The 16,281-nt window shown below is 48.0% G+C and overlaps 1 protein-coding gene across 1 annotated transcript in view; it reads left to right on the plus strand.

The window, feature by feature from the left end:
• The window catches only part of hivep1 (HIVEP zinc finger 1), a 20,400-nt gene extending 4,119 nt beyond the window's left edge, over window positions 1–16,281 (plus strand). Inside the window, 7 exon segments of the mRNA XM_031585932.1 lie at window positions 1,779–7,669; window positions 7,813–7,946; window positions 8,128–8,303; window positions 10,634–10,735; window positions 12,727–13,322; window positions 14,953–15,453; window positions 15,456–16,281. Coding sequence (XP_031441792.1) covers window positions 2,330–7,669; window positions 7,813–7,946; window positions 8,128–8,303; window positions 10,634–10,735; window positions 12,727–13,322; window positions 14,953–15,453; window positions 15,456–16,205 — 7,599 coding nt within the window. The 5' untranslated portion in view covers window positions 1,779–2,329 and the 3' untranslated portion in view covers window positions 16,206–16,281.

Raw genomic sequence — 16,281 nt, forward strand, 5'->3', positions numbered from 1 at the left:
TTGGTTAGGATTTTATTTTTATTTATTTATTTATTTATTTAAGTCAAGCTGCATAAAAGGTTCATTGTGAAGGCCGATACTTTTTGCCATAGCAAAAAGCCCCGTGGTGTGAGAGCGAGGGTAAATTAGGATGGTGGTGTGAGTGCCAATCAAGGCAGAAATACGGGTGTGCAGCCAAACACTGACATGGAAAACCGAGTGGTTCCAAAGGTCTATGGATTAAGCACCGTAATGGACTGGCTTCGTTATCTAATGCTGACATTTATCTGGCGCTTGCACAGACACACACACACACACATGCATACACTCACACATGTATGCATGCAGGCAGAAACATACGGAAACACATATACCTATTAACAAAAATCACTGTTGCATTAGTTTTCCCTTTTTCTACTCCTCTGATTACTGGGTTAATTACAAGATGCAATTAGCACACAGCCATCAGCCAAGAAGGAGGGATTTGATTCATCTTTTCTCAACACATCACATCCGCACATACACTGTTTCAGATGGAGGAGGAGAGAGAGAGAGAGAGAGCGAGAGAGAAGGGTGTTGGATAGCAGTGGAAAGGGAGGGAGAGAGAGAGAGAGAGAGATAGGGGGAGAGAGAGCGAGAGAGAGAGGAAAAACAGAAGAGAAAAGAAGATCGAGGGAGAGCGAGCGAGCGAGGAAGAAGTGGGTTTTGTACATAATAGTGCGTGGGCCTTTGCGCTCGCAGACGCACGCTGGCATGTGTTCGCCCCGTTAGCGCTCGCAGACGCTCAGTGGCAGAGCGAGAACTTCCAGAGCCCAAAACAGAAAACCTCATCAGTGAGCTGTCAGAGACAGAGAGGGGATCAGGCAGGGGTAGATCTGATTCTGGGGAAAGAAGAGTAATCTTTTACTGGACTAAATGCAAGTGAATCTGCTGCAAGGTTTTTTTTTTTTATCAAAACATGATGCACAGGTACAGGATTTTCTCTGGTTTTCATTTGTTACAAGATCAGATTGTATACGGTTAATATTTACATGCCAGCTTTGGTATTTTCAGTCATTAACCAGATTATTGGTCTTGTAATGTAGCCACTATTAGTGTAATGATCTTAATTTAAGCAATGCGATGAAGACATTTAGTTAATGGCTTAAATGTAACAAATTCTCTGACTGCACATGAAGACATGTACATGTACAGAAAAATGTGTGAGAACTGGTTGCTCTGAGCAGGGTTATGTAACCAACATCACATCCAATTGATCAAATAACATGTGGGAAGGCACAGAAGATGATCTCAAAGAAAGGTTCCTTTAAAAAGAAAAGAGAAACAGGAAATGGGCATTGTTATGGTTGCGTAGGAGTTCTGAAGTCGTGTTATTGGAACAGCGTTAGGACCCTAATCCCTGCTAAAGGCTAATGAAGAGGATCAAAAACAATGTTTTTGTTGATTGTCACACCACCCTTTTCGACTGCACTTGTATGGTTCCTCTCTGGCATAGAGAGTATTCTGTTTGGGGGGGTGGGGGCGGGGGGGGGGTTGGTTGTAGATATGTGCTTCAGACAATTTTGTGCACCTTTTATGTTAAAGTCTTCAAATCTAAGTATTTATTTGATCTTTAAACCTCAAAATCTTTTTACCTTGATCTCCAGAGGAAATTCTCTTAGGAGCCGAGGGATTTTTTTTTACCAGTGATACATTATTGATTGTCATCTTTTTTTCCCCTTCTCCTCCTCCTCCTCCTTCTTCTCCTCCTCCTTCTTCCTTCTTCTTCTTCTTCTTCTTCTTCTTATTCTGTCAAACAGGCGTCAGCGAAAGTAGCACCAGCCTCAGAGGTGCTTCAGATGGCATCAAAGGACTGAAGAGGAAAAAAGTGGTGGCAGAAAACCAGCTGAAGAAAATACCCAAGTCTCCGGTAAAGAAGCCCTCACACACCAAGAACCCGGTGCCCACACCTGGCACTGCCACCGCCACTGCCACTGCCACTGCCACTGCTCACATCTCCAACGCCCCCCCAAGGGGAGGTTCTCCCTCGAGTACCAGCTCCAGCTCGTCGCCCAGCTCTTTCCCCAACAGCCCCTCCTGCTCCCTGGACTCCTCCCAGCACCACCGGGACACAGACGATGGACCGCAGCAGCAGGAGTCGCCATCTCCCCATAAAGTAACGGCGGAGGAGGAGGGAGACGAAGCATCGTCCTTCACCGAGCTGCCGCCGCCTCAGGACCCGCAGGCTTGCAGCAGCAAGAATAAATCAAACTCTCACGATTCCTCTACCGAGAGCTGGGGTGTGAAACTGGACAGCGAAGGCACGTCTACTGCGCACACGAGTGCTCCCCTTGACGTGTTGCTCAAGGCTATGGAGCCCGACTTCAACACGCTGACCGAGAGGACAGTAGAGAAGCTGGGGGCGTCTGTTGTCAGTCATTCTGGAGTACCCGCAGCTATGCCGGCCGTCAAATACGGCCTGCCACCTCAGCCTGGGCTAATGCAGCCATATGATGCGGCCAAACAGTTCTACCCTGGCACCCATGTCACCCCGCAGGCGGGTGTGCCAGGCGCCAAACAGCACCCGGCAGCTCACATGCGACCAACCTCCCAGCACTTCATGGCATTACCTGCCAGCGGCCACCAGCCTACTAAGCCAGCTCTTCACAAAGGCTGTGGTGCAGGGCAGTCCACCGCCATGACCCACGCCCCCATTCCCTCTGGCTCCGGCGGGCTTCCCCAGAGCCAGCCTCCTGTGGTGCAAACATGCCAGTCGCTCTCGGCCAGTGTCCCCAGCACCATCCAGGTCCCCGTCACGCCAGGGTACAACCCCGTGCAGATGGCCACAGTGGTCAACTTTGGCAGCTTGGAACAAGTCTGCAGCATCACAGCGAAAGACCAGAAGCCTAAAAAACAAGGCAAATATGTCTGCGAATACTGTAATAGGGCCTGCGCCAAACCCAGTGTGCTGTTAAAACATATCCGATCCCATACCGGGGAGAGGCCCTATCCTTGTGTTACTTGTGGGTTTTCGTTTAAGACTAAGAGCAATTTGTACAAGCATAAGAAGTCCCATGCACACGCCATAAAACTAGGACTCACGGTTAGGTCGGACTCCCAGTCTCAGTCACAGGAGTCTGACAAGGGGCTCGGGGGGCATTCAGATGTTGACGAAAGTGGGGAGAGTGACGAAGAGGGCAGCACGGCCGATCTCGACACCGACGCCTCGCAGAGCAGCGCCACAGCCTTGTCTGAGAGTAGTCTTCTGAGCTTGGGCATGGTTCAGGGAAGTCAAGGTGAGTCGGACCCTCCTGTGGTGTTCGAGACCCTGAAACCTGTAAGCAGTCAAAAGGGCGTTGAGCCCAAGGTGTCGGCACCCCTCCCCAAGGTGGTGGTGTACTCCGTAAACGTCTCTCCGCTTCGGGCAGACAGCCCCAGAGCGACTGACTTAACACCCGAGCAGGCAACTGCCCAGCGGCAAAGAGAGTTCCAGGTGGCCAGGTCAAATATCACAGTCTTGTCCTCCCTGAAAGAGGTAGATTGCTCCAGCCCCTTGCAGGACTCCATTAGTGAGGACGAGGATCCACAGGGGAAGTCACCCGGGGTAGGCCATGCCCAGTTGCAGAGGCAACAGGCCACGGATTGCTCCCAGCAGCAACAGGGCAAGTGTCTGCTGAGTCCGCGTAGTTTGGGCAGCACCGATTCGGGGTACTTCTCGCGCTCTGAAAGTGCAGATCAAGCCATGAGTCCACCGAGTCCCTTTGTGAAGATAACTCCCCCGGCAGAAGCTGATGTCACCAAAAATCTCCTGACTAATCCCGCAGCCATCACAGCGCCAATTATGCATGTAACTGCTGTTGAAAAGACACACATACTGGAGGGGCAAATGCGACCTCCGTTGGACTCTAGAACCCTCTCTCTAGAAGAGCGCATCTCAAAGTTAATATCCGACAATGAAGCTGTCGTTGATGACAAGCAGCTGGACAGTGTTAAGCCGAGGCGGACCTCTCTGTCACGACGGGGGAGCATAGATTCCCCCAAATCGTACATATTCAAAGACTCCTTCCAGTTCGACCTGAAACCCTTCGTAAGAAGATCGAGTTCCAGTTCGGACATCCCAAAGTCACCTTATACCCCGACAGAAAAATCCAAGCCAGTGTTTCTTCTCTCCGTTCCTCCCCAGTATCCACATATGGACTGTTTACCGATAACAAGAAGTAATTCTATGCCCACAACTCCAGGACATTCAGGGCTTCCCCCCAATGTCCCTCCTCAGCCCCATCCATTGAGAATCTGCCATTCGTTTGACGACAAAATCAGCTCTTTCAACGATGACGTCTTTTCATCCACACCATCCACACCCTATCCTGCAGTGCATCCACGCACCCTGGTGAGACAGATAGCAGTTGAGGATTCGTCCACAAGCGAGGGACATGGATTGCCCACTGTCCGCTCCATGGAGGAGGCTTATCATGGACCAAGCATTTTAACAGAGATGCAGAGGAGCAAGTCCTTTGAGCACGGAAACAGGAAGCCTCAACAGAACAAAGGGACAATGTTCGAGTGTGAAACTTGCCGTAACCGGTACAGGAAAAGGGAGAACTTTGAGAATCACAAGAAGTTTTACTGCTCCGAGTTGCACGGTCCAAAAAACAAGCCCATTCCTGTCAGAGAGCCAGAGTCGGATGTGTTTGTGCAGAGTGTTCCGCCCCTGATGACAAGAACAGTCTGTCACTCAGGGAATATTGAGCAATCGTCAATGATCAGAAAACGGAGAAAAATGAAAAGTTTTGGGGATGACGACGATCAGTCTCCAACTGACAAAAATCCACCTTGTTCTAGAAGTTTCGATTCCTGTCAGATGTCCTCTAGAGTAGTAAGTAGTAGTCAGTTTCCCCAGAGAGCCGTGCTCGTCAACCTGCAACCTGCCAACAACACAGGGCCGGTTCCTCCAATTCAACTCATGGCAAGAGTGGCAGAGACACCAGAGTCCAGGCTGTCTCCAGCAAGAGACAACAATATTAGCACCTCCACCAAAGACAGAGGTGAGATGCAGCGACAAGGCAGTGGCACATCTGTCATACGGCACACCAACTCTCTGAGCAGGCCAAATTCATTTGAAACATACGAGAGTATCGATCTGTCCTCTCCGGTTGATTCTTCGACAAAGGACATGCAAGGGGCAGTCATCTCAAGCACTGAATCCTCGGCTAACACTGCATTGCAGAATTACCACAAAGAAATGTCGATACCCAAGGTTTCGAGTCAAGAAAAATATATCGCTGACACCCCTAAGGAACATGCACCAGCGGTAGACAGTGAGAGTTCTGCCCCAACTCAACAGTCAAGGCTGGTCCGTCAAAACAACATCCAAGTTCCTGAAATTTTGGTCACGGAGGAACCAGATCGGGAACATGAGAGTCAGGTATCAGACAAGGTATCGGTGGAGAAACCTGCAGACACTTTTAACTGGCCTCAGCGGAGCGAGAGTCTGTCCAAGTTGCCGACGGAGAAGTTGCCGCCCAAGAAGAAAAGGATCCGGCTGGCTCAGATGGAGCACTCTTCGGGTGAATCCAGCTTCGAGTCCTCGCTCTCCAGAAGCCTTAGCAGAGACAGCAGTCTCTCGCGATGTTCGAGCATCTCGGCCTCGTTTGAAAGGGACGAGCCACCCAGAGCTGATAGTCCTTCCAGGGAAAGTGTCACCAAACCTCCAGACGTTCAAGGACCACCTGTAGCGTGCAACACACTCAGCGTCCCAGTCATGATGAGACGAGCTGCCTCGGAACAGATAAGCTGCACCCAACCGTCCATTGCGATTTCCTGTGACTACCGCAGCAAGTCCTTTGACTGCAGCAGTATGTCTCCCAACCGGTCCCCCTCTCCCTTGGACACCGCTATGCCCAAGAGTGCCCAGCCTGCAACAACTGCACAGGTACCCCTTATTGAAAGAAGAAGAGGACCTCTTGTTCGTCAAATGTCCCTGAAAATTGGACCAGAGAGTCAGCAATTTGTTGGAAAGCAGCATACTGTTTCTCTTCAGAGGGCTCCTCCTTCAAATATCGTTTCTGTTCCTCAACACAGGCCTCCAATGATCAACAGGGCCAGTTTAACTCAGCCTTTTGTTTTACATTCTGGAGAACCACCTCCGCCACAGAAGAACGAACACGTGGTCCAAAGCATTAACTTGGGCACTCAAACTCAGCATCCACAAGTTCATGGACTTCCCCATCCATGGCATCAAACCTCAAGAGTTGTTGCAATCCAAAAGGTGCTACCTGCAGCCCAAATCATTCCCTGTCAAACAGATTTGGACAGCAAGCCTGCCGAAACACAGAAGAGTCTTGTCCCCAAGTATCAGCTTCAGTATCCGGTTTTGAAAAGTCAAACATACTCTTTCTCTGGTCCACAGGGAACGCAGGTGGCCTTGCCTGTAATAACGATACGGATCGGCAACGAGATTGAAAGTGTTTCCAAGGCAGCTGAGGGAATACAGAATGTATACGTTGCACAGAAGAATCTTCAGGGAACGAGCAATAAGGCATCCATTGTTTTACCTCTTGGCATCCAAGGAGACGCACCTTCACAGAACCAATCAGGATCAGCGCCAGTGCCACAGATCCTGATAACTCACGAGCAGATTTACCCTGCTTGCAGTATGGCTTGCAAAACCAACATCTCCACCATGAATATTGCTGCCATTCACAATAAAGCGGGACTAGATGCTCACACCGAGAAACCGCAAGTTCAAGTACAGCCAGGGGCAAACACACAGAGCCATACCAGCGATAATCGTAACAACCCATCTCTCGGCTCTTTGCACTGTACCCAGAAGATGGCGTCCGTTAACCTCTGCCCGCAACAGGAGCCCACTGCCTCCAGCAAGCGCATGCTTTCCCCTGCCAACAGCCTGGACATTGCCATGGAGAAACACCAGAAACGGGCAAAAGACGAGCATGGAGCAGCGTGCCAGCCGACCGATGGCAGGTCCCTCAGTTATCTCAATTCCAAGATGGCGGAGGTGACTCGCCAACGGAAGCTAACGCTCGTCAGACAGGTCTGCACCACTGAACCTGTAGACAGTCCCATTGAAACTGAAGCCCCGCAACACTTGGAGAAGCTGGACCCTGGCAAAGACTTCCAGGTGCCTGATACCGGCAGCGCAACAACAACTGAGACGACTGCGCAGATGCAGGACGACAAGCCGCCATCTCCAACAGACCATCCGATGCAGAGCCCTGTTAGTCGCACCTCCCCAGGGGTCCAGAGCTATCCAGTCCCTGCCAACGCTACCCTGAAGCCACAGGACAAGCCGGAAGAGCTGCAGCGCTGGTCTTCACACAAGTCCCCCCTGAGGCCTTCCTCTTTCCAAGGACAGGTGAAACTGGCCTCGTCCGTGTCTGTCGTCAACACCCGGGACAGTCACCGCCTGTCTTTCCCCAGTCTGAAAACGGCCACGACGTTCACCTGGTGCTACCTCATCAAGAGGAAGCCACTGCATATTCCTCAGACAGACCAAAGGATCTCTGCATACTCGACCTGGCCAGTCAGCAAGAACAACCCCAACCCGCTGGGCCTACCCACCAAAATAGTCATGTCTCTATTCGATTCAAAGCAAAAGGCTAAGAAAATACACTACACCCAAGCGATAACCACAAGTTTGAAGTCTGACATATTGACATACTCCAGCAAGCTGAAGGACGTTATGCCCAAGGTAAGTGATTTATTATGGATAAAATGAGTTTAAAAAAAAAACATGCTTTAGTACTATTGATTTTCTCAACTTAGCAGTTTATACATAATATATTTGTAATTTTCATAATATTTGTTGCTAAAGCTGATGCTTCTCTCCTTCAGGTCATGCTCGCACAGAAGTCCCTCTCCACGGAGGGCAAGAGTAAAGCACGACCCGAATCTCGACCCCCCAACGAGGGTGACAGGGAGTCCCTAGCTAAAGCAGAGCCCAGACGGATCAAAATATTTGATGGAGGGTAGGTAGAATACATCGGTCCCTGAATGCCCCTATACAGTCCACGTGCTTTTAATTTCATTCTCTCAGCTGCAGTGTCTAAGTTTCTCTTTATATGTATACTTAAAAACCTACAAACAAAAACAAACAAACAGAAACACATTAGTGATTTTTGTGATTGTTGTCTCTCCATTTTTTTTTAGGTACAAATCCAATGAGGAGTATGTGTATGTGCGCGGCCGGGGCCGTGGGAAGTACATCTGTGAAGAGTGTGGGATTCGCTGCAAGAAGCCAAGCATGCTTCGCAAACACATCCGCACCCACTCAGACGTCCGCCCTTACCACTGCGCCCACTGCAACTTCTCTTTCAAGACTAAAGGTGGGCTTGAGTGTGGTGTATTTATTTATACATTCAGTATTTATTACATAAGCTGTCTTTATTATACAATCAGTACTTCATTTTCAATTACATTTTATTGATAATAATAAAAGAACAATAACAATATATATACTATACAAATATAAATATATATAAATAATATATAAATAACATATAAATAATAATACACAATAATAACAATAATAGTCTCAAGGCGCTTTACAGATCTCAAGGCCTTATACATTTAGAATTGATTATGCAGTGGGCATTCCTTACAGTTTGATTGTATAACACAATAATTACACAATTGATTATATATTCAGTATGTATTACACAATCAGTTTGTCATTATGCAATTAGTATTTAGCATACAGTTCATAGTATTATTGATAGAATAGTAGTGTACAAATGGTATTTGTGCCATCAATAATCAGTATTGAAAATACAATCAGTATTTACTAGTGCTGTCAGTTTAACGCGTTATTAACGGCGTTAACGCAAACCCATTTTAACGCCGTTATTTTTTTTATCGCGAGATTAACGCAAATTTTTTTTTTTTTTTTTTTTTTTAGATTAACATTCTTTTTGGCCTCGCAAACTGTGTAGTAGGCTAACGTTACGGTTTGAGTGAATGGTGAGCGCGATACAGCGAAATGGATGATAAAAAGCTTCTGAATGGAAAGTTTACTTTTAAAAGTTGTGTTGTGCAAAAGAAGCGAGCTTCACTGTTGTCTGAAAATGTCAACAGGCAGCTGGCTGAAAGCAAAGAAGTAGTAGGCTTACCTTTTATTGGTAACCTAACTGTTACGGTTAATTGTTTCTGAAATAAGAGGCCTGACTGCTATGTTCTCAGCAAACTTGAAAAAAAGAAAATATTAAGCCATGGTTTAACTGCACTATAGGCTGAGTCCTTGTTTACCTGAAATGTGCACTTTTTAATTTGATTTTGTACCGCCCTGTTTGGCAATGTTGGTTTTCAATAAAATAAAACATTTGCATAAAGCAAGCCAATCCACTTTTCCATGTTGATAAGGGCATTAAAATAAAAATAAAATGATGGAAAAAATAAATAAACGAAGGGACATTTAGAATAGATAAAAATTTGCGATTAATCGCGATTAATTTTGAGTTAACTATGACATAAATGCGATTAATCGCGATTAAATATTTTAATCGTTTGACAGCACTAGTATTTACAAATAGTATATTGCCTTGCATAAAGATAAACTTTAGGTGCTTATTGCTTCAAACATTTATTGCCAATGTGAGAAGTCTGCTGGAAGGGAAATGTTGAAAAATCTGTAATCAGATTGCATAGTTTCCCCGTCTCATCTTAGGCGAGACCAGACAAGATTAATTATTTGTGTATCTCATTTCATATGCCAAGGTAATTCACTTTACACAGGCGTCATAAAACGCCATTGTTTAAAAATAGATAGGAAGCCTTAAAGAATTGATTTAAGAACATATAAAAGCAGAAAAGACAAAAACATCTAAAACACCTCATTTCTATTGAGATAATGGAAATAAAATAAAGTTCAGATTTCAAAAGAAAAAAACATTGAATTATTATTTTTGCTCCGATCACCATTATTTAATTCAGAATCGCTGAGACCTTCAAGTGCCTTTTAAGGCCATATTAAACCCTTCCCCTGTGCTATTCCCTTGTTTTTTTTCTTTTCTTCTTTTATTTTTGAATGCCCACAGTTATTATTTTTTATTTTTTTGAGTACCATTTATTCCTTCTTAAAAGGCCAGGATGATTCACTGCAGTCAAACTTGTCTTCCCACGCTGTGCTGTGGAACTGTGGAACAGCACACGGTGTCAACAGCACCGCACAGCACAGCACAGCACAGCACAGCACAGCACAGCCCAGCCCACGTTCCTTACAGAACTTCTTTATCAGTTACTCACCCAGCACCGGCGCATTCAGCTCCGCTTCTGCAGATGTGCCGCCCCTTACGTAAGCCCACCCCTCTGCTCCAGCGAGCACTTCCCATCTGGCTGACCTGATGAATGTCCTCTCTCTCTCTCTCTCTCTCTCTCTCTCTCTCTCTCTCTCTCCCTCTACTCTCCCTCTTTCACTCTATTCTCTCCTCTCTCGCTCTCTCCCTCTTCTCTCTCTCTTTCACTCTCTTCTCCTCTCTCTCGCTCTCTCTCTCTCTCTCTCTCTCTTTCTGTATTCTCCTGTCTCTCTCTCTCTTTTTGTCTCTCTTTCACTCTCTTCATTGTCTTCTCTCTTTCTCTCCCCCTCTCTCTCTGTCCCTCTCTCTACTCTCTATTCTCTCTGTCTCTCTTTCTCGCACTTTCTCTCTCTTTCTCTGCGCAGGCAATCTGACGAAACACATGAAGTCTAAAGCCCACAGTAAGAAGTGCTTGGAGATGGGAGTATCCGTGGGTTTGATCGAAGACCAGGATGCGGAGGATTCAGGTATTTTTACAGTGAATTAAACAACGGAACTGCAGCACATTGAAAAATGAGTGGGCGTAGATCACACCGATTATATCCATGACCGCTGATGAGTAACATTTGAAATGGCATCAATCAAAGATACAATGATCTCAGAGCCTCTCACTCATAAGACTAGAATTGGGGGATGTGTTTGATAAAATAGAAGAATATCTCAGTATGACATTCATTTCTATGGATAAACACATCCCTAAATATGATGTATTAATTGAAGTGGGGATTAGCAATATTTGATAAAAATCTGAAGTAATATGGATAATTTATTTCCATAATGGTTTATGTCCAATTGTGTATGTTCTCATGGTGATTTGAGTAGCAGTATATTTCAGTAATGGATTCCTGGACATTCCTAGTGATACTTTTATTTTAATCGATTGAGCCCAATTCAGTTAGTTAGCACCGTCTTAATAAAACTTATCATATGAAAAAGGTGCACTTATAATAGGTCTCCACATTGAAAATGTTTTAATGATAGGACCACCAAAATACACATCCACTGGAAGTCTATGAGCATGACTGAGATCGATAACTCTTTGTTGAACTACCTTAAAACACAACACAACACAACACAACACAACACAACACAACACAACACAACACAACACAACACAACACAACACAACACAACACAACACAACACAACACAACACAACACAACACAACACAACACAACACAACACAACACAACACAACACAACACACGGACCAGTCCCAACCCCACCTCACCCCACCCCCCTAGTATCAACGTCACCCCTTCCGTCAGTATCTTGGCTAATAATACCACCCGCTAGCTAGCATTAGATGTGGATGGTACCTCGCTGCTCTGCAGCAGTGCCGATCAATAGCGCTGCCACAGCCTAATTACTAATTCTAAATGCAGCCACTTCCCTCGTTAACTCTTGGAGCACGTGGGAGGCGTGCGCAGCATTTACAGGGAGGAAATTGCACCATCTAATTTTAGACAACACAAAAAAAAGAGAGAAAGAGAAAGAGAGTCTCTGAAAGCTTTCTATGGTCCCACTTGCTCAGAGCATATTTGTTTTTCCATTCCCCTCTCTCTCTCTCTCTCTCTCTCTCTCTCCCTCTCTCTCCATTTCTCTCCCTCTCTCTCGTGTACATATCCACATGAACACAGTTAGGAGAGCCTGCTGTTGTGATTCATGGTTGTAATTACTGCATGTCACTCCTTTGAACCCCCATAATATGAGTTAGTAGGCCACTGCAGTACTGTGGGGAATTAGAAAATATTCTGCAGGTGTCTAATATTATGGATGATTTATTTTCATAATGGCTAAAGTCCATTTGTGTTATTTCTTATCAACTGTCATGCCACGGCCAAGTGTCTGTAGTTCACTAATAACCCGTAGATATAGTAGCCCTTAGTCACAAGTGATTGATACCTCTCCCTGTAAAGGAATAGCCCAATAATGTCCCATCATGTTACTTTCTAAAGTAGAAAAGTTATGATTGAGGAAGTCCAAGTTTCTGCTACTCCGATTCCCTGAAACAGATGATCATGTGTGCTGCAGTTGCACGTCCCGGTGCAAGCAATGCAATGGTGCAATAGTGCAATGCAATGGTGCGCTGCAATGGTGCACTGCAATGGTGCAATGGTGCACTGGTGCACTGCATCGCATTTACCGCAGTGGTCGAACTAAATGGAGCAGACTAGTCTTCCTGAACCTGATTTTTCCCATTTGTTTTTCCCTAGATGGATAGATAGATGGATAGATAGATTGATAGATAGATGGATGGATAGATAGATGGATAGATAGATAGATAGATAGATAGATAGATGGCTATTCACATAAATCCCACATGAATGTAATGTTAAATCACACCGTGGGGTAGTGCTACACACTGTCCTGTAATGTTAAATCACGCAGTGGGGTCGTGCTACACACTCTGTCATGTCTGTCACTAACACTGAGGCTCTGCCTTCACTCCATCAGGAGACCGAGGAAGAGGAAGCAGTGCCGACCGTCCCGACTCTGACGGTGACGACTCGGATGGTCCGGAAGACGAGGACAACGACGGCGAGGAGGAGGACGAGGAGGACAGCCAGGCGGAGTCGGGTCTCTCCGCCACGCCCTCCGTCTCCGCCAGCCCCCAGCACTTCAGCACTGACGTGGCGCCCAGCTCGCTCCTGGCACAGATGTCCATCAGCTCGTGCCAACCGCCGCCCCACGCCCTCCCTCCGACCCAACACCTGCCCCACACCCACTGCGCCGCCCCCGACCTCGACTCTGTGCCCATGCTTAGCCCTCTGTCCCCCAGCAAGCAGATGTCCATCTCCACGCTGATCCCCTGCTCGAGCCCCACCTCAGTCCCCCCCCCCTTCGCCCGATACCCCCTCGCCATCGCCTCTGCCATCGCCACCACCTGCGTCACCTACTCCTCCTCCTCCTCCGACCCCCATGGCTCCGACAGTGAGTCCGTTCACATGATGAGCCCCGTGTCGCCCTGCAGGCAGATGTCCATCGACTACCCCGACTTTGATGTGCCCCCTAGTCCCCCGGCTCCAGGCAAGGGCTCCAAGCTCGGCCAGGTGAGACCCGCGTCCTCCCGCTCTCTATTTGTCTGTCCCTCACACCCCGTCCCCCCGCTGCATGTGTGTCCGTGTTCGTGTCCGTACCTGTGCATTGAGTCCCGCATGACGGGGGCTTCCGCCAAGCTCCTGTGAAATGCGCTGAAAAAGGTGAATGGAACAACAACAACAACAACAACAACAACAACAACAACAACAGAAGCAAACTACAAACCAGAGCTGCCCAGATGGCCCTTCATGTACTGTATGGCAGTGGTTCTCAAACTTTTTGTCCGGGGACCCCATAAAATCCATTTGCCAAGTCTCGCGACTCCCCACACATTTTGACAGGATATTATAGGTCTAAATTCAGTTTCATCTTGAATGATGAGACTGCTTGCTGAGACAATATTAGTTTTCATTATCCACCCTGATGTAGAAAACATCATTTCTGATAGACTATACAGCATGTCAAAGCCTAATATGTTGATGCACAGGGCAGCAAGATCATTTCGCGACCCCCAAAAAACGTTTCGCGACCCCACTTGGGGTCCCGACCCCTAGTTTGAGAGCCACTGCTGTATGAGACTAGCTCTGCTGTAGAATTTTGTCTCCCCTTTACATTTACATTACATTTAGCAGACGCTTTTGTCCAAAGCGACGTACAAGGGAGAGAATAGTCAAGCTACGAGCAATAGAACCTGGTGTAACAATAAATACTACTTTACATTAGAAATATAACAAAATGAAATAAAAAAGAAAAAGAAGTGCAGAATGTAACTGCTGTAAGTGCAAATTACGCACTAGTCGAAGTGCCAGTTTAGGACGGAAAGTGCCCTCTGAAGAGTTGGGTCTTCAAAAGCTTAGAGGTAAGGTAGAGAGGGACGCCCCTGCTCTGGTAGTGCTGGGTAGTTAATTCCACCAACATGGAACTACAAATGCCTTACTTTGTATTATTTGGCTTATCTTGTCTATTTTGAAAAGAGTTCCCATGGCCAAAAGTTGAAATCAAGTAATGAAGTTTCTTTTTCCAGACCCAGACAAATTGACCAAAAAAAAAAAAAAGGCCTAGTCTGAGAGATCTAGTCATTTATGATATTATTTTAATTGACCTTTTTGTTTATAACTTGTAAAGCTGCTGCGGTAAGGCAAACAGTTTATGAGAAGCCCAAAAGCAGTGTCATGGAAATTTGGTCAGGAGTTATGGAAAAGGCCTTGGAAGGAATTTGGAAGTGTTTTGGAAATCTGTTGGTAAACACGAGTGGGGAACTGATTCGGCTAATCCCTAGTCCTGCGGGGCCCTCTGACGATTGGATCCAGGTGGCTTAGATTAGGGGTTGTAACTAAATACTGTAAGATGTGAGATCTCCAGAGGGGCAGGAGCAGGAGCAGAACGGGCTCTGCTGCAGTAAACAACCTTTTTCATGAGTTAGCAAGAGTTACTGTTACTGTTTAGAAACGGTACTGTTTAGAAAAAAAAATTCAGTTTTATTTATGCTCTTTTAATTGTTTTGACACATTTCAGGCAATAATGGTCAAATATTGTTACCGAATAAATGGAAACTGTATGTAAATAAATCTAGTCTTAAGAGCTGATTTAGATTTATTCAATCTATTTTTATTTTAACGCTAAATCTCTTCCTTTAAACAGGATGCCAGTGCCCGTCCTCCCCCCGTGCCCTCGAGCGAGTCCGGAGTACCTGTGGATCGCGGAACCCAGACTTCCTCCTTCGCCCACCACGGCTCCCTCCACTACCCCTCGCAGGGTCCCCTGTCCCTCCTGGGGGAGCCCCTGGCGCACACCCACCTCTTCAGCCATCTGCCCCTGCACTCCCAGCAGCCCTCGCGCTCCCCTTACAGCATGGTGCCCGTAGGCGGCATCCAGCTGGTGCCCGCAGGCCTGGCAGCCTACTCCACCTTTGTGCCCATCCAGGCCGGCCCAGTCCAGCTCACCATCCCGGCCTTGAGCGTCATCCACCGCAACACCAGCCCGCTCCCTGCGCTGCTGGGGTGCGATCCAGGCTCGGGCACTGCCACCAGCCCGGCGCGGCCCGGCAGTTCCCCCACCGCCCAGCACCCACTGGTGGTCCATGAGAGTGTGGGCAACATGCTGCCATGCTTCCCGCTGAGCCAGATGGCAGGCATTAGGACCCTGGGGGGCCTCGGACCACACTGCAGCAGGTCGGGCTGGAGGCCCTCGGCGTGATGGGCCTGGCCAACTCGGGCCTCGCGCCGACCCAATTGCTCCAGCAGCAGAACCTGGCGCTCAACGCCTCCCTGGGCGTGCAGGTCCTGGCCGCCAGCCCCGCGGTGCAGTCCAGCCAGGTGCCCCAGGCTCACATCCCGGGCCTCCAGATCCTCAACATCGCCCTGCCAGCACTCATACCCTCCCTCAGCCCCCTGTCCACCCTCAGCCCCCTCCCGTCTGCCCCTGACAGGCCTTGGCACCTGGAGGCGTCGGCAGGGCTGGGTCTGGGTCCGTCCCGGAGTCCGTCTGTTTGCGCCATTGCTGACTCCACGCCGCCGGTCCTGACTCTATCGGCCAGTCCTCCAGTGGCGGTGTCCACAGCCCCGATGGCGCCCGTTGTCGTAGCGACCCACGCCCCAAAAGGCGCCTCGCCCTGCAGGCCTAGCCTGGGGTCGCGGTGCGCGGGGGGTGGCGGCGGCGCCCAGTCTGCCTGCACCTCCGAGAGGAAGGGCAGGTCTCCAACCAACCAGACCCTCTCCTCCCCTGACTCTTTTGATGGTGCCTCGCAAATAGCCCCAGCTGCCACCACCACCACAGGGGGCACTAGTGAGGCTCGGCCTCCTCACAAGCACACTAGTCCCAGGCCACCAGCCCTGGCCGATGACTGCAGCGAAGCCTCCAGTGATGACGAGGACCGACTAGTCATCGCCACCTGAATGTCTGAAATGAAATGTTCTTCTCTTATTCTTACTCTTTGTCTCTCTTTAATCTCTCTCTCTCTCGCTCTCTCTC

The sequence above is a fragment of the Clupea harengus genome, chromosome 19 (assembly GCF_900700415.2).
Source record: "Clupea harengus chromosome 19, Ch_v2.0.2, whole genome shotgun sequence".
NCBI lineage: Eukaryota > Metazoa > Chordata > Actinopteri > Clupeiformes > Clupeidae > Clupea > Clupea harengus.